Source organism: Squalius cephalus (assembly GCF_949319135.1).
Source record: "Squalius cephalus genome assembly, contig: scaffold_123, whole genome shotgun sequence".
Lineage (NCBI taxonomy): Eukaryota > Metazoa > Chordata > Actinopteri > Cypriniformes > Leuciscidae > Squalius > Squalius cephalus.
Window position 1 is genome coordinate 1 of NW_027645859.1, and position 19,504 is coordinate 19,504.

Below are 19,504 nucleotides of genomic sequence, written 5' to 3' on the forward strand. Positions count from 1 at the left end.
AAGCCGGGTTTTATCCAGATGTGTGTGAGCGCAGACAGGGGTTGACTGGACAGGAATAAATGTTTTAGATGAAGTTGATTTGTCTCTTTCTATAAAATCATGTGGTATCTGCTTCAAATTTCTCTCTTGTGTTTCCATGTTCTAATATCTTGTCATTATGAATGTTGTCTCTTACAGATAACCAGCGTTGCCATTAAAACCAGTGCAGCGAGTGCTTCTGATCCTTCTCTCCAGTCAGAGACTCAGATGGATGATGAATCTGCTCAGATCAACTCTCCTCAACAGGTACGTTCACATTCATCACTAAAGATTTAGGTCTACTGTCTCTCTTTGTCATGGTTTAGTGATTTTTAGGCATATTTTGATGCGTATCTGGTGTAAATTAGTACATTAAACCGTGTAACGACATGTGTCCTGTAGTTTAGTGCTAGTGGAGTATTTAGGGCCAGTTTTATCCTTCACAGGGAATTATTTTCTAGGTTAATTGTTGCTTTAAAATGGACACTCACGAAGTCCCCACAACACACTTTCAGTCAGTGTTTGAGTTCAAACTCATGTGTTGAATTTGGTGAAACTAGTCCCCATAAGGAACTATAACGTTGTGTGTGAAAGGTCCCCATGAAGGTGTGTGACAGGTCCCCATGAAGCCGGGTTTTATCCAGATGTGTGTGAGCGCAGACAGGGGTTGACTGGACAGGAATAAATGTTTTAGATGAAGTTGATTTGTCTCTTTCTATAAAATCGTGTGGTATCTGCTTCAAATTTCTCTCTTGTGTTTCCATGTTCTAATATCTTGTCATTATGAATGTTGTCTCTTACAGATAACCAGCGTTGCCATTAAAACCAGCGCAGCGAGTGCTTCTGATCCTTCTCTCCAGTCAGAGACTCAGATGGATGATGAATCTGCTCAGATCAACTCTCCTCAACAGGTACGTTCACATTCATCACTAAAGATTTAGGTCTACTGTCTCTCTTTGTCATGGTTTAGTGATTTTTAGGCATATTTTGATGCGTATCTGGTGTAAATTAGTACATTAAACCGTGTAACGACATGTGTCCTGTAGTTTAGTGCTAGTGGAGTATTTAGGGCCAGTTTTATCCTTCATAAGGATTTATTTTCTAGGTTAATTGTTGCTTTAAAATGGACACTCACGACGTCCCCACAACACACTTTCAGTCAGTGTTTGAGTTCAAACTCATGTGTTGAATTTGATGAAACTAGTCCCCATAAGGAACTATAACATTGTGTGTGAAAGGTCCCCATGAAGGTGTGTGAAAGGTCCCCATGAAGCCGGGTTTTATCCAGATGTGTGTGAGCGCAGACAGGGGTTGACTAGACAGGAATAAATGTTTTAGATGAAGTTGATTTGTCTATTTCTCTGAAATCATGTGGTATCTGCTTCAGATTTCTCTCTTGTGTTTCCATGTTCTAATATCTTGTCATTATGAATGTTGTCTCTTACAGATAACCAGCGTTGCCATTAAAACCAGCGCAGCGAGTGCTTCTGATCCTTCTCTCCAGTCAGAGACTCAGATGGATGATGAATCTGCTCAGATCAACTCTCCTCAACAGGTACGTTCACATTCATCACTAAAGATTTAGGTCTACTGTCTCTCTTTGTCATGGTTTAGTGATTTTTAGGCATATTTTGATGCGTATCTGGTGTAAATTAGTACATTAAACCGTGTAACGACATGTGTCCTGTAGTTTAGTGCTAGTGGAGTATTTAGGGCCAGTTTTATCCTTCACAGGGAATTATTTTCTAGGTTAATTGTTGCTTTAAAATGGACACTCACGACGTCCCCACAACACACTTTCAGTCAGTGTTTGAGTTCAAACTCATGTGTTGAATTTGATGAAACTAGTCCCCATAAGGAACTATGACATTGTGTGTGAAAGGTCCCCATGAAGGTGTGTGAAAGGTCCCCATGAAGCCGGGTTTTATCCAGATGTGTGTGAGCGCAGACAGGGGTTGACTGGACAGGAATAAATGTTTTAGATGAAGTTGATTTGTCTCTTTTTATAAAATCATGTGGTATCTGCTTCAAATTTTTCTCTTGTGTTTCCATGTTCTAATATCTTGTCATTATGAATGTTGTCTCTTACAGATAACCAGCGTTGCCATTAAAACCAGCGCAGCGAGTGCTTCTGATCCTTCTCTCCAGTCAGAGACTCAGATGGATGATGAATCTGCTCAGATCAACTCTCCTCAACAGGTACGTTCACATTCATCACTAAAGATTTAGGTCTACTGTCTCTCTTTGTCATGGTTTAGTGATTTTTAGGCATATTTTGATGCGTATCTGGTGTAAATTAGTACATTAAACCGTGTAACGACATGTGTCCTGTAGTTTAGTGCTAGTGGAGTATTTAGGGCCAGTTTTATCCTTCACAGGGAATTATTTTCTAGGTTAATTGTTGCTTTAAAATGGACACTCACGACGTCCCCACAACACACTTTCAGTCAGTGTTTGAGTTCAAACTCATGTGTTGAATTTGATGAAACTAGTCCCCATAAGGAACTATGACATTGTGTGTGAAAGGTCCCCATGAAGGTGTGTGAAAGGTCCCCATGAAGCCGGGTTTTATCCAGATGTGTGTGAGCGCAGACAGGGGTTGACTGGACAGGAATAAATGTTTTAGATGAAGTTGATTTGTCTCTTTTTATAAAATCATGTGGTATCTGCTTCAAATTTTTCTCTTGTGTTTCCATGTTCTAATATCTTGTCATTATGAATGTTGTCTCTTACAGATAACCAGCGTTGCCATTAAAACCAGCGCAGCGAGTGCTTCTGATCCTTCTCTCCAGTCAGAGACTCAGATGGATGATGAATCTGCTCAGATCAACTCTCCTCAACAGGTACGTTCACATTCATCACTAAAGATTTAGGTCTACTGTCTCTCTTTGTCATGGTTTAGTGATTTTTAGGCATATTTTGATGCGTATCTGGTGTAAATTAGTACATTAAACCATGTAACGACATGTGTCCTGTAGTTTAGTGCTAGTGGAGTATTTAGGGCCAGTTTTATCCTTCACAGGGATTTATTTTCTAGGTTAATTGTTGCTTTAAAATGGACACTCACGACGTCCCCACAACACACTTTCAGTCAGTGTTTGAGTTCAAACTTGTGTGTTGAATATGATGAAACTAGTCCCCATAAGGAAATATAACGTTGTGTGTGAAAGGTCCTCATGAAGCTGGTTTTAATCAAGATGTGTGTGTGAGCAAGGTTTGCTGGACAGGAATAATTGTTTTTTTTTCTGGCAAAGGTGTGTCTAGCCCAGATGATTCTCTTTAACCGGCGCAGGGAAGGAGTGGTTTCGAGCATGCCTTTGTCTGCATTTCTATCAAGAGACACTTCTGATCCACATGAGGATGTGGACTGGGCACTCTCTGAAGTGGAAAACAATCTCTGCAGACACTTCACAAGGGTTATCGCAAGGGGGAAGCGTGGTCGACCAGTTCCAATTCTTCTGACTTCAAAAATGCTATGTGCCTTAGAACTCCTTGTTAAGCAGAGAGAGGCTTGTGGGGTTCTGAAAGACAATTCCTATATGTTTGCAAGACCAGAAGCCATGACATATTTTCGAGGGTCAGACTGCCTCCGTGGCTTTGCAAAGGTGTGTGACGCAAAGTGTCCCAAGTCACTGACATCTACAAGACTGCGAAAGCATGCCGCAACCCTTTCAACAGTGCTGAATATGACTGACACCGAGATGGACTAGCTGGCAAACTTTCTTGGACACGACATAAGAATCCATCATGAGTTCTATCGACTCCCTGAGAAGACCCTGCAACTTGCCAAGATCAGCAAAGTTCTAATGGCTCTTGAGCAAGGAAGATTAGCTGAGTTCCATGGCAAGAACTTGGATGAAATTGGGATAGATCCTGATGGTGTGGTATTTTATTTGACTTTTGTTTGATTTTCTGTTTGATTTTCTGTTTACCATCTATTAGGGGTGTAACGATACACGTATTCGTATTGAACTGTTTGGTACGATGCTTTCGGTTCTGTGTTCGGTACGCATTTTCAAACCGAACGGTTCGTTGGACCATTTTTCCTGCCGACCAAAATTTCGTTATTTCAAATGTAGGCGGGTCGCGTGTGGCAAGCGCTCTCGTTATGTAAGAGACGCCGGCGCGACCACAACATTGTCCAACGTCAAATGGCAAACGTAATGCAAGCGGAACGAAACTGCTCGTTATTGTGTGGTTGACGGACCGTTTATCAGTTTGGACCAGTGCAGCGCAAGCTGATCATGATCATACGACACTGTTACTACACAGCGCTAATAAGAGATCCAGTAAAGAAATCATTTGAATTCGCCACAGAAGTAATAACATCGCTGAGAGATCTTGTGAGAAACATTCACATTTCTCCGTTATTAACGGTTCAAACAGCTCTGACGTGGAAACCAGGAGAAACATTGTGCCATAAATGAACTATCCGGTGTCCACAGATGGATTTACCATGGATTTACTGTAGTAACACTAACTGCAACCATGGAAGTTTGGCAGGAATAGTAGGCTATAATGCCTTCAAGTAACATTACGTTGGTTTTATTTTGACATTAAAATAAACTCGATATTACAACAGAAATGTTTAACTCTCTCTTTTCCAGCACTTTAGACACAGTTGCTCCGTTGCGCTTAAAGAAGATTAAAGAAAATAGTCCAACGCCGTGGTACAACGAGCACACTCAGGCCCTTAAGAGAGCAGCCAGAAAAATGGAGCGCAACTGGAAGAAAACAAAACTAGAGGTATTTCGCATTTCATGGAAGGAGAGCTCAATTACTTACAGAGAGGCTTTAAAAGCTGCTAGATCTGCTTATTTTTCAACCCTATTAGAAGAAAATAAACATAATCCTAGGTATTTATTTGAAACGGTGGCTAAACTAACGAAAAATAAAGCTTCAAGCACCGAAGTTTCCAAGCAACACAGCAGTAATGATTTTATGAACTTCTTCACTTATAAGATTGATAATATCAGGGACAAAATTATAACTATGCAACCGTCTACTACAGTATCGCATCAGGCAGTGCATTGTAGTCTCCCTGAGGAAAAATTGGATTAATTCGTTGATATAGGAGAGGAAGAATTTATTAAACTCATTAAATCATCTAAATCTACAACATGTATGTTAGACCCTATACCAACTAAGCTACTGAAAGAAATACTTCCAGAGGTCATAGATCCTCTTCTTAATATCATTAATTCGTCTTTGTCTCTAGGATACGTACCAAAAACCTTTAAGCTGGCTATGATTAAACCGCTTGTTAAAAAAACGCAACTTGATCCTACAGAATTAGTCAATTATAGGCCGATCTCGAATCTACCTTTTCTGTCAAAGATATTAGAAAAGGCAGTATCCTCACAACTGTGTTCCTTTCTTGAAAGAAATGATCTCTGCGAGGATTTCCATTCAGGATTTAGACCGTACCATAGTACCGAGACAGCTCTCGTTAGAGTCACAAATGATTTGCTCTTATCATCCGATCGTGGTTGTATCTCTCTATTAGTGTTACTCGATCTTAGTGCTGCATTTGACACCATTGACCACAACGTTCTTTTAAATAGATTAGAACATTATGTTGGCATTAGTGGAAATGCACTAGCATGGTTTAAATCATACTTATCTGACCGTTATCAGTTTGTAGCAGTAAATGATGAGATGTCTCATCGATCACAAGTTCAGTATGGCGTACCACAAGGCTCAGTACTAGGACCGCTGCTGTTCACTCTGTACATGCTACCATTAGGAGAAATCATTAGGAAACATGGCATTAGCTTTCACTGTTATGCCGATGATACTCTATATTTCTTCAAAACCTAACGAAACTTATCAATTCACAAAATGAACGGAATGCATAGCGGATATAAAAAAATTGGATGACTCGTAATTTCCTACTTCTAAATTCTGAAAAAACAGAGTTTCTAATTATTGGACAAAAAACTTCCTCACGTAATAACCTAGAATACTGTCTAACACTTGATGGCTGCTCTGTTAAGTCTTCGTCGTCGGTTAGGAACCTGGGTGTGCTCTTTGATACCAATCTTTCATTTGAAAGTCACGTGTCTAGTATCTGTAAAACTGCATTTTTCCATTTAAAAATATATCTAAATTACACCATATGCTCTCATTGACACATGCGGAACAATTAGTTCATGCGTTCATGACCTCAAGGCTAGATTATTGTAATGCTCTACTGGGTGGTTGTCCTGCACGCTTAATAAACAAACTACAGCTGGTCCAAAACGCAGCAGCTCGAGTTCTTACTAGAACCAGGAAGTATGACCATATTAGCCCGGTTCTGTCAAAACTGCATTGGCTCCCTATTAAACATCGCATAAATTTTAAAATATTGCTGATCACTTACAAAGCACTAAATGGTTTAGCTCCGCAGTACTTGAGCGAGCTCTTAACGCATTATAGTCCGTCACGTCTATTGCGATCTCAAAATTCCGGCCAGTTACTAATACCTAGAATATCAAAATCGACTGCTGGCGGTAGATCCTTTTCCTATTTAGCACCAAAACTCTGGAACAGTCTTCCTACCATTGTCCGGGAAGCAGACACACTCTGTCAGTTCAAAGCTAGACTAAAGACACATCTCTTTGACCTAGCTTTCGGGAACACTTCCCAAAAATCCTGATGTACTCGTTACATCATGAGAAGAATGGCATCTACGCTAATTTTAGTGTCTGTGTTTATCCCGAGGTTTTCCTGCAGCCTGCCGGATCCAGGCCGTATCCAGATCTGACGAATGACTTTCGCCTGGACCGATGACAACGCAGTGCTGAAGTGCCAACTAGTCTCTCCCTATGGAGGATCCCACTACCACTCTACAGATAAGGCGTTGTCGGGAAAGGCGTTGTTCGTTTCGCGTTCCTACCCCAAAGCAACAAAATAAAATAAAATTCTTTATCAAAATTTATAAGGAAAGACAAGTACTTTGTTTAGGCTTGGCTTGTAGGGAATTCCTAACCTGCGTATATTCAAACGCACATAACTATAGAACCCATTCTAAATGCGCATGTGAACGCCATCAGCGTTTCTCACAGGTTCGCGTTTAAAGTCTGTGTAGAGGGAATGGTGTCGTCTTAGCGGCTACATTGCTTGATCGTTGCGACGGAAGCAAATCAATCAAAACTAACTTTAGATGGAAATAACTTAACTCTGCTGTAAAGCCGAAACAATCTCTGTTACCTTAAATTATAAGCTTATCTCTGTAAAGCTGCTTTGAGACAATCTACATTGTTAAAAGCGCTATATAAATGAAGATGACTTGACTTGACATTGTAAATACAATTGCTGCCCTCAAATGTTAATCTGAACTAAAATAAACCTTTGTTTATAACTACTACAATATTACATTTCACTTTTTCCAAGGAGCGTTTTGTTTTATATGCTCCTAAGAAGAGTCAATTATAGCTCCAGAATTGCTCAAAGTAAAAAAAAATCATACTTTATGATGTTAGTTTTAATAAAAAAAAGAATAAAAAAATTAAATCAAGGAAATTACTCTGGCATTTTTTTTCTTTTTGCTGTATCAAAAACGTACCGAACCGTGACACAAGTGTATCGTATTGAACTGAAACGTAAATTTTGTGAACCGTTACACCCCTACCATCTATTCGTATACCAGGTGTTTATGATCCATTATATACCATTGTTAAGCTGTACTTTGAACTTCCACAGAAACGTTATTGACTGTGATGAGGAAGACGGGAGCATACAAGAGGGACACTGTTCATCTACTGTTGACGGTTTGTATTACTGTCAAAATACACTACTACATTTTGCAGTTATTCATAATTTTCAGTCACGTAACTTGTGAAGACCTGACAGACAAAAATATTGTTCTAACATCATAGCCAACATTAAAGAAGATGCTTCAGTATGCTGAACAAATGTTGTTTTTTTTGACGAAACGGCTCATTGTGTAATGAATCAAATGCCTCCAAGCTATTCTTCAACTAAATTACACTAAACATTCATTCTGGAGTGAATATTTTTTTGTGAGTTTACTACCATAAAAAATATATTTCATAGGAGAAACTTGTACATTTTTCATTTTTCATAAAACACTAGCTGATCTGCTCTCTTCTCGTGTTGGTTGTGTCATGGCACAAAACGAATCATGTCAGATGATTAAGACATGAAATAAAATGGTTATACTCAATTTACTTGCACTTATATTTGATTAAATGTCTGCTGGAAAGATGTAGTTCAATTATACTTGCAATAATGAACAATTGCACAGGTTTAGGGTTTATTGTACTTTAATGATTTTAAATAATTAGTGCATAAGTGTGACAAATAACAGTGTATTGTCAGCATTCTATAGTACATTTAAATTGTATCTTTCTGAAAATGTTGAACTTTGATTATTTTCCATAGAACCATCAGCAGAGGTGGCACTTCCTCCTACCAAGAGGAATGACATGCCGCCACCACCCAAGAGACCCAGACCACCATCAGATGAAGAGATGCCTACAGGAGCCAGTGCTGTGAGGCCTTCTTCCAAAGGTGAACTCTTTACACATTTCTTAGACTAAATTAGACCCTTTAGGAGCACTTTAACACCCAGATCTCAGACCAGGGGCCTCATTTATAAAACTGTGCGTAGGAACCTTACTAAAAGTGTACGTGCGCCCGAAAGCCAAAAATGGCGTACGCAAAAAAATATTCAGACTTATAAAACCGTGCGTACGCCAGAACCTGCGCAGAATTCACTTTATAAATCCCAGTCAGCGGAAGATTGTGCGTACATGCATCTCCACCCGAAATAACCATATGTGGAGCTTACGACGCCTAGTTTTACTATGCAGATCCTCATCTACATATCATTTGACTACATAACTGAGGGAAGGAGGTTGTTCCCCAAAATCTCGCAATACATGGCCCCAGTCATCCTCTCCTTAATACAGTGCAGTCGCCCTGTCCCATGTGCAGAAAAACACCCCCAAAGCATGATGCTACCACCCCCATGCTTCACAGTAGGGATGGTGTTCTTGGGATGGTACTCATCATTCTTCTTCCTCCAAACACGTTTAGTGGAATTATGACCAAAAAGTTCTATTTTGGTCTCATCTGATCACATGACTTTCTCCCATGACTCCTCTGGATCATCCAAATGGTCATTGGCAAACTTAAGACGGGCCTTGACATGTGCTGGTTTAAGCAGGGGAACCTTCCGTGCCATGCATGATTTCAAACCATGACGTCTTAGTGTATTACCAACAGTAACCTTGGAAACGGTGGTCACAGCTCTTTTTAGGTCATTGACCAGCTCCTCCCGTGTAGTTCTGGGCTGATTTCTCACCTTTCTTAGGATCATTGAGACCCCACGAGGTGAGATCTTGCATGGAGCCCCAGTCCGAGGGAGATTGACAGTCATGTTGCTCAGGAACCCATCTGTAGTTGTTTAGAGGGTTACTTGGTTGATGCTAGAATCTACTAGGTGTTTTGTGGCACTAGTAGGAACTGTAGCTGTTCTAAAAATGAAAACACCGAATCAGTAATAACTAGCCTAACCCCTGGAGCAGTTTGAGTGGATGGATGCATAAAAATAACTTGCAGCCAAGACATTGATCCTAATATATTTTCCTTTTCTCCAATGATCATTTCAGGCCAAGTGACTGAATGTAAAAATCACTGTTTGATTGACAGTGTAATTCTATTTATAGGTAGAGTGCAAATTAATTTCTCTTGCAATATAGATGCTGACATAAATACTAGGGCTGCCCTCGACTAAAGTTTTTTTTTTTTCTAGTCGACTAGTAGTCGTTCATTAAGCTATTAGTCAACTAATCGCATTTTTATATTAATAAGCCATAACTCATAATAATGAGCCTTTAATTGCCTATATAATACATAGCCTAATTAGCGATCAAGCGCACACTTAAAGTTCCGCAGCGCACCGGCAAAAATAATGATTGAGTGTGTCTTGTGTCAGAAGGAGACTGTCTAAACAAACATTGTAATAATTTATTGATATTCTCGTCTGCAGAGATTAAGTCGATGATACAGACTCGTCATCTCCGCAGTGACTCGCATTTCATACGGATTACATAATCTGAGTATTTATTTTCCACTTGAATTGATTCGTTTAAAAGCAGACATTTCAAGCTTTCTATAGATATATTTCTCACGTGTGTGTGTGTGTGAGGCAGGGTGGGAATTATGTAATTTTAGGGGCAAGGCCATTTGGCCTCCACCTTTTCTTTTTTTTTTAGGGGCACCAAGGCCATATGACAGGGCACAAAGGCCATTGAGTACAATTCGATGGTTTTCCCATTCAGATTGATACCATAACATCCTAATTTGGAATAAGACATGGATTATGACTTTTTTAATAAAAAAAAACATTTTTTAATGAGAGAGAGAGAGAGAGCGCCATTACATCCAGAAGGTATACACCCTCACACAACAATAGAAACAACATAAATGCCAATAAAAGCATTCAGAAACAACACAAATGCCAATAAAAGCATTCAAAATATTCATTCAGTCCTCTATATCATGTGAGTGTGAGAGAGAGAACCATTCCATCCAGAAGGTATACACCCTCACAATCATTATTGCTCAGCGCTCAACGCCGTTTGCTTCGCGCTCCACTCAAATCGCCCCCCGCTCGCTCCAAAAAAGGAAAAAAATCTACATGTATATCACTTGTAGCGGTCCCCAAGCTTTTTTGCGCCACAGATCGGTTTAATATCAGACAATATTTTCACGGACCGGCCTTAAAGGTGTGGCGGATAAATACAACAAAATAAAATGATACGAACGGCATAAAACCTGGGGTATTTTTTTTAGCCTATAATAATAAACGTGAATCCAATGTGTGGGCCTACTAGCAACTTTATTAGCAGCATCCTCTAACATCGCGCCTAAAAACAACTGAGAAAGTCTGAACACAAACAAAATGCCCCCAAAAGAAAAGAATCTCTATGTTTTCGGTGCTGATGCGATGTAAGGGTGGCGCTGCTGCCAATAAAGCACCTAAAAGCTGTCACAACGAACCGGCAAAATTAATGATTATGAATATGTAAAATATAGCAGGAGACATTTTAATTGTTTACTAATAAACCAGTTTTTTATTTTTTTTATGTCTGTGTCGGCTGGAAAGATGCTGACTCGCGATCTTCGCAGTAGTGAACGCGCCAGAGAGAATTGCACATTTCATACGGATTACATAAGAGAGAAGTCTGTTTTCTTTCGTTTTGAATTGTTCTGTTTAAAAGTAGACATTTCAAGCTTTATATATATGTCTCAGGTCTGTGAGGCAAGTAGGCTATACTTGTCTGTAACATTGTGTTTTTTTTTTTTTGTGAAATAAATTTCTAAATAAATGCGACTTATAGTCCAGTGCGACTTAGGCTAGGCCTATACTGTATGTGTTTTTTCTTCTTCATGGCGCATTTTTTGACTGTTGCGATTTATACTCCGGAGCGACTTATTAATAGTAGGCTACATAATGGTTTGGAGTTTTTGAACTCCATTATTGAGCTGAGTTTTGACTGAAAATAGTCTACTGTTGATGACTGTGCAAGACAGATGGATTCAGGGTCAGGCTTGACTAAGCATGCTTCAGACTCGTGGTGTGAGCGGAGCGAAACTGGAGCGGGAAATAGGGCGACGCTCTGTCCTTTTGAAATTGCCGCTCTGCGCTCTGTCCAAGATCCGCCCGCTCGTGCTCCCCGCTCGCTCCCGCTCCACTCCGCTCACATGCTCTGCTTTATACATGGAACTTGGACAGGGCCAGGGCACACAGGCCACTGTGGCCGTACGATGATTTTTTTTTCACGGGGCATGAAGGCCAAAGTGTAGGGCAACGGCGGCCGTGGCCGCGGTATAATTCCCACCCTGGTGTGAGGCGAGTATACGCTGAGTTTCGGCTCATTTCTGTGATGCTCAAGTTCACTGAGACAGCAGAAAGCACATCCTGATTGTTTTCATTATTTTACAAAGCACAACATTTTGTAGTTATTGTGAGTTTACAGAAATAAGAGTTGAACCTTTACAGTTTGCATTACTCTGTCCTTTTATTCATACAGATAAGAGTATTGAAAGTTAAATGATCGCGCCGGCGCCTGTATGTCCTGCGACTAACCGACTAATAAAAGACCTAATAAATAATAATAATAAAAGACCTAATAAATAATAATAATAATAATAGTCGCTTTGGTGCATTTCTCACATCACTATTTACATTTGCACAACAGTTAGTTCAACCTCCACAACATTTAGTCATTTGTGCACATCATAGTAGCAGTTTCTCATTCCTTCCAACAAACTGCAAATGCTTTTGGACATGCATCTATTGCTTTCATACAACTCTCTGCTGTTATATAACATTATCATTTGCTTATGTCATGTCAGTCAAAATTAACTATACTTGTGAATGCTGAATAGTCATTCCATATAAAACTAATAGTCCTCATTTCATTGCTTGAGTCATTACATACAAAAATGTTGAACTAGTTATCAAAATCTGTCAAGCAAATTTTACACTTTTTTTAAAATTATTATTATTATTATTATTATTATTATTATTATTATTATTATTTTTCTGAAAATGCCTCCTAAATTGAATAATTTCTCTCAGGTGAATCTCAGCTTTCACTGATGAGGAACATCTGGATGTGCATGAATGATTACAGTACTATGTACTGTATGTTGTATGTTCAGTTCCAATATGTACTGCAATATTGTTTACAGTTGTGCATAGCTCTATGCATAGCTGTATTTATTTCATTTGCACAATGCTGTGAACAAATTAGAATTGCAAAGAGCATATGCAGTAAAAATGTGAAACATACATATTCAGTGTCTTGTACTCTGTTACCTCACTAAATACAGTAATGTGTAACTTTACTGTATTTTTCAAATGGCTGTTCAAATAGTATATAGTGCTATCTTGAGCATGTACAGGTAGTGTTACCAAGATCTGACTTTTTTGCAATGGAAAACATTTACAGAATAAACTGTCATAATGAAAACATAACCAAGCCATTTGACTATCTTGTTCATAAACAATGGTGTCAGGACTTTTCATCTTGATGACACTGACACTTTCATTGACATGAGTACTTGCTTTTGAGGAATGAGCTATCCATTTTGAGCAAGTGATACGCTTTTGCAGGTTATCAACTAGGTTTTGCAGTTTGTACTAATTGTTCTGAGAACTGCTTTAACTGTTGTGCAAATGTAAATAGTGATGTGAGAAATGCACCAAAGCGACTGAGAAAAACTGTAATAACCAGACCTAATAAATACTGATAATAGGATTCAGAACTTCGGATTGGAATTCCAGCACACACTTTATCATTTCAATTGTTTTTTCTGTCCACTTTTAGGTAAAAGTACCCAGAAGACACCCTGGCAGCAGACAGAGGTGCAGGCGGTGGAAAGGCACATGAAGCGATTCATCACATTCATCACATCGTTCATTGTACAAGCAAAGAGCGACTGTGACAAATGTTTAAAAGCTGAACCAGAAGCACTGAAGAACCGCGATTTGAAGACCGTAAAGTTTTACATTTATTAGTAGTGAATAAATGTGTTGAAGCTCAATTAGTAGTAGATTTTGTTTTATTTTTTATAAGTATCAGGTGAATGAGTAGCAGCTGATGCTGGGAGGTTGGCCGAAAAAATTACAATTATAGAAAGAATAGTTTGAAGTGGAAAGGTTTAAATGTTTGACCTGTGGGTATGAAATGGGTTGGAAAATATCCAGACAATAATTCATTACTTGCATGCAGTCCTTTGTTGCAGTGAAAAAGTTCTCCATTCACATATAATCCACTTCAATCACACTAATATTCCAATCAATTGTAAGAACAATCAATCGATCCAAACAAATATTCTGCATGTTGAGGAGATGATTACAAGCACAACACTAGGGCCTGGTTTCACAGACAGGATTTAGATTAAACCAGGATTAGGCCTTTAGTTCAGTTAGGACATTTAAGTAGCTTTTATAAACGTGTCTTAGAAATAAGCATTACTGGTGTGCATCTTGAGACAAAACAATGGCACTTGGACACAAAGGACTTAATTTAAGATGTGCTTTCAGTTAAAACGGCTTAAACACACACTTTAGTCTGAGACTATCTTAAGGCTGGTCTGTGAAACTGGCCATAGGTGTTCTATGCAAGAGTGAAGCTTGGTTGTAGATTGAACCCATTTTTTTTAAGGGCAAATGGACAAATGCAATCTGAGGAATTACTTCGTATAAATGCCTATTATTTGTCATTAGTAATATATTTCTTGTTCTATCTAGGTCCCCACAAATCAAAAGGGGAAGTTGTGTGAATTATGCAAATTAAGTCCCCACAAATCAAATAGGAGGTTGTGTGAATTATGCAAATTAGGTCCCCACAAATCTAATGGGAGGTTGTGTGAATTATGCAAATATTATGCAAAGTTGGTCCCTATAAGACATGTCAACTCGATTTTTCAAAAGTCCCCATAACGCATGGTCAAATCATTACTTCATCAATTCAGATATCTGAAGGCGTGTATAAGTTATCAAAGCTATGGTAAGTATCCCTAATTTTTTTCGTACCTCTAGAACCTTTAGAAAGGGTGGTCCCCACAAGTGATGATCATAAAGTTGGTCCCCATTCAGCATGGAAACCAGTATGTGTGTGTGTGTGTGTGTGTGTTTGCGTTTCCCTAGAGAAAGTAGCTTTTCCTTTAAACAATTCTGCATGTGTAATATTGAAAGCCAAAACAATAAGATTTCCGGTCCACATTTGATGCCTCACAACAGGCAGTGCTAGAAATGCAATATCTCCCAGCCAGGCTAATACGATTGCACAAACACAGTAAAACCCACATATCCCGCAATAATTCAGTTTGCCTGCTGAAGTGTTGGCGCAGGTACTGAGTTGGAGGTATTTTCAAGAGGGCACCCTGAGGTTAAGTTCCGTGGAAAAAGAAGAAAACACTGTTCTCAGTTATGAATCCTCAACCATGGCCATATCCACCCCTGCATTCCTCATCAAACACTAATCGGAGTGAACAACTCCCCAACAATATGACTACAAAAACGTGTCCTAGTGAAAATATGCATGCATTGCAATCACCACATGATGTGTCTTTACGCTTCAATAGCATAAGGGAGGTGAATCATTTGAGCTGCTTACTGTGCATAATAAAATATATTTTATATATAGGCCTATAAAAGCAAGGAGACTGCTTTTGTCAGGGCTTTTGTCAAATGCAACCAAATTTTTTTTTTATCATTTAAAACCCTTTGTGACTCATATCATCTCCAGTGTGTTTCCTGTACGCAACAATGAACAGCGGGATTCGCAAACAAATGACTGTTATGAACTAGTTTCCAAACAAATTTGAATGAGACTCACTCAATTAGTGAATCCCTCAGAGCCATCACCAAGTTCACAAAATACTAAGTACAACTTTTAGTTACTAAGTAAAACATTTTAGTTAAGTTTAATCATCATAGTCTAGTCTTTACTGTACATTACAATGTCCCTTCATCACAGTATTTAACAGTGACTATTGTTAGAAGATACAATAAGAAGCACTCAATGACCTGAAGAGTTTCTGAACAAACAACAAGTATTTCAAAAGCAATTCTATAATTTGGCAACTAAAAAGTAATTTAGTTCCTAAATGTTTCATTTATGGAGCAAGTGGCTGTTTTGTCATGGCACAAGAACACAATTTTCTTGCAAGTCGGCAAAATACTCTGTGTGGCTCCAAAAATCCTTTAACAAATATTAACCCTTCAGACACCAGGAATTTGAATTTACACATTGAACTTAAAACTTCATTTTTTATCTTCCAAAAGACACATTCAGGCCACTGGCTGGCATACAGACTGGCAACATATTCGGCCTCTAATAACGGAACGGAGCATGCATGCGCATACATGTGTGCACAAAACCAGGCATGTAAAGGATAGGGAACTGGTGAGTGATACTGATGTGGTCACGCTGAGAGAAGCGCTATTGGCCAATGTGGAGGTGTGAGATAATGGAGTGTATTTGCTGATAACATCTGTACGGTGGGTATTAGCCAAATATCCAGGCAAGGCAGAAAATATTGATACTCTCTATTCGCTGTGTGCAGCGGGACGGCTGGGAAGCCGGTCCTGCGTAATCACACAGAGAAATCTGAAACTCATATAATCACTAAATTACAATATTAAACAGATGACAGAATATGACTTTCTCCCAGGTAGACTGAAAGGTTATCCCTACCAGGTCTGGCCAAATTCCACCGCTCAAGACCCGTTTTATAAGATTATATCCGTTTCATTCTCAGTCCATCAACTTCTATCGGCTGGGACTTCTTCAAAGAAGCCGATTGGACCTCAGCGAATCGGGAACAAGCCATAGGACAGAGTCTGTGTGTAAAGTCCCTCTATGAAGCTCCAAAATCTCTTCATACCCACTGGGCCAGGTGGCCTTTACAGTACAGGCTGATAGGAGACCACTGAAGAAAAAGGAACATCTCCTGAAAGATGCACAGTTCCAAATTTAGCTATTTCAAAAGTAAGTTTTCAGTCACACATGTAAGCCAAGTAAAATATTGCGATACAAAGAGAGAAAAATGTGCCATGGAAAAAAAAGTTACATGCAAATTAAAAAGCTGAGGCTATATCTAGCAGTGCGAGGGTATGTTTCTCGGAACATATTTCATAATTACACAGCAGGGAAAAATGCGATAAGCACATAGTTGAGGCTGTCGAGTACAAGGTTGAGGAATATTTCCTGTTTTCGCAACATTTTCTTTTGATTTATGCAACCTAACTATTTCTTAGGTCATCTACATTATCGGGAAATGCCTGTTCATGACAATGCGTTGCAGATTGCTGAAGGTTACGGGCAGACGCTGGGCAGGACAGACGAAAACAAACAGGCAGTAAATATAGTTCCACTCATATGGATAATTATATAATCCACTATGATGCATTAAGCTATACAGTCAAACCACATAATAACCAGCGAGCGAGCAAAAGCAGCAGGGAGTTCACTTTCTTACTTCCTTCTGAATGCGAGCCTGAGTGTGATTATTTCTGAGTAGGTTTGTTGATTACAGTTCACAGGTTCTCATAGCTAATGATTTATAGAAGTAGTAGGGAGATTATCCGAAAATTGTGGAAGTTCTCGCCAAGCACGAGACGTGCTTAGGGGTCCAATCACGGCAGCCCTGATTGAGCAAAATTACAGTTGATCTTCAAGCTTTAATTTAAATTTGCATGCGCATGGGTGCGTCCGCCCCCGTGCTGCCTGAGAGGTCCGATCCCGCCTCTCGCTGTTGAAACAAGGAGAAAACGTACTATGTTGTATTTGGGATGTGTGTATGGGGGGTTGATGTGCGCTTGTACGCATGAATTAACACTCATGCAAACACACAATCCTTCATTATGCACAAACGCGTTTGAAATTATTCAAAGTTCCTTGGGTATTAATTGATGGTTTATTTCAAGATGAGCAATTAAAATAAATACAGTTTTTTGCAGTAAAACACATAGCCATGAGAGATAAAAGGGAGGTGTTGAGAACGTGACACTTGGTATTTCGAGAGTATTAGAAATGTGCTTGAACTTGTTGAGTAAGTGACTCACACACACAAAAGATGAATACACTAACATAACAGATATAAAAGGTAAGTTGAATTTGTACAATGCATCGGTTTAATATCACTGATGTATGAAGGTTCTGTCGTCATTTACTCTAAACTCTGCCTGACTTTCTTCTCTGGAGATATTATGAAGAATGCACCGGTCACACTTTTCCATACAGTTGAATGGAAAAGAAGATTTCAGGTTTAAAAAATGCAGCAAAAGCATCACAAAAGTGGGCCATACTAGGCTATATTCCAAATCTTCTGAAGATAACATAATAAAACATAGACTTATTCACTGAAAATCTCATCAGTGCTGCAATTCATGAAGAAATCTTTCCTTGGAGTTGGATCTTTTCAATGAATTACAGTAGCTTATCCAGTTCACGAAACAGGTCTGAAAGATTCGTTCAGTCTGTGTGTTCTGTTCACTGACTCTATGATTGAGTCACAGTGATTAACAGCCCATTAGAGGGGAAGATCAAAGAATCAGTGCTATTTTTAGTAATATTTATATACTATTACAGCATTTATTAATATTTAGAAATTAGTGTTAGTGTTAGCGTTTCAGTTAGTGGCCAAGGCAACATTTCTTATTTTTAAGGTTTCTTAATTTTAATAATAATTTTATATATACCCTACAGAACAACAAAACTGTGATTAATAAATAATAAAGTATCTCTCACAGACTTAGAATAGTGCATGAGTCATCTTAAATACTTTATGATGCATTTTTGATGTTTGAACGCTTCAGTCATTCAATACAATTGTATGGAAAAGAGGGACCAGAACAGTCTTCAGAATATCCAACCCGATCTCACGGCAATTCGTACAAATTTTACGATGTGGCTAATTCGTACAAATTCATACGAATGGCCTACACCTGACCCCGCCCCTAAACCTACCCATCACGTGGGTTTAGACAAATCGTACGAGTGAGGTCATACGAATTTGCACGAATTAGCCACCTTTTACTCGCTCGTATGAATTCGTACGAATTGGTCGGGTGATAGCGTTGGAATATCTCTATTTGGTCTTTTTATTTTTTTCAGAAAAGAAAAAAAATGAGTGGGTGGACAAAAAAATAAAAGTGTGTGTGTGTGAGAGTTAAAGGGTAACTCTCGCCAAAATACAGTGGTGGTCAGAATTAATGGCACCCCTGGTAAATACGATAAAAAATGGCTGTAAAAAATAAATCTGCATTGTTTATCCTTTTGATCTTTCATTCAAAAAATCCGTAAAAATCTAACCTTTCATTGAAGTAAAATAATTGAAATGGGGTAAATCACATTATAAAAGAAATGCTTTTCTCCAAAGCTTTTCGCCATAATTATTGGCTCCCTGTTAAATACTTTTTGCAACCTCCTTTTGCCAAGATAACAGATCAGAGTTTTCTTCTACAATGCCTGATGAGTTTGGAGAATAACTGACAAGAGATCAGAGACCATTCCTCCATACAGAATCTCTCCAGATCCTTCAGATTTACAAGTTCATGTTGGTGGTGCTTCTGTTCAGTTCACCCCACTCATTTTCTATAGGGTTCAGTTTAGGGGACTGGGACGGTCATGGCAGAAGCTTCATTTTGTGCTCAGTTACCCATGTTTGTGTTGATTTTAATGTTTGTTTTGGACCGTTGTCCTGATGGAAAATCCAACCACGGCACATTATAATATTTCTAGCAGATGCAGACAGGTTTTGATTTTTTATCTGTTGGTATTTGCTAGAATCCATAATACCATGTATCTGAACAAGAAGTCCAGGACCTCCAGCAAAAAAATAGGCCCACAACATACAGTGAGGAAAATAAGTATTTGAACACCCTGCTATTTTGTAAGTTCTCCCACTTGGAAATCATGGAGGGGTCTGAAATTGTCATCGTAGGTGCATGTCC

At 38.9% G+C, this 19,504-nt stretch overlaps 1 protein-coding gene across 1 annotated transcript; it reads left to right on the plus strand.

Moving 5' to 3' along the window:
- Positions 1 to 234: 234 nt before the first annotated feature.
- Positions 235 to 13,584, plus strand: LOC307154078 (uncharacterized protein; the record flags this gene model as incomplete). The annotated part of the gene is made up of 9 exons (XM_079898858.1): positions 235 to 285; positions 822 to 929; positions 1,466 to 1,573; positions 2,110 to 2,217; positions 2,754 to 2,861; positions 3,273 to 3,897; positions 7,705 to 7,772; positions 8,407 to 8,535; positions 13,368 to 13,584. Coding segments are annotated over 6 exons (939 nt in total), but the record flags the coding sequence as incomplete, so codon positions are not given.
- Between the last annotated feature and the right edge of the window lie 5,920 nt (positions 13,585 to 19,504).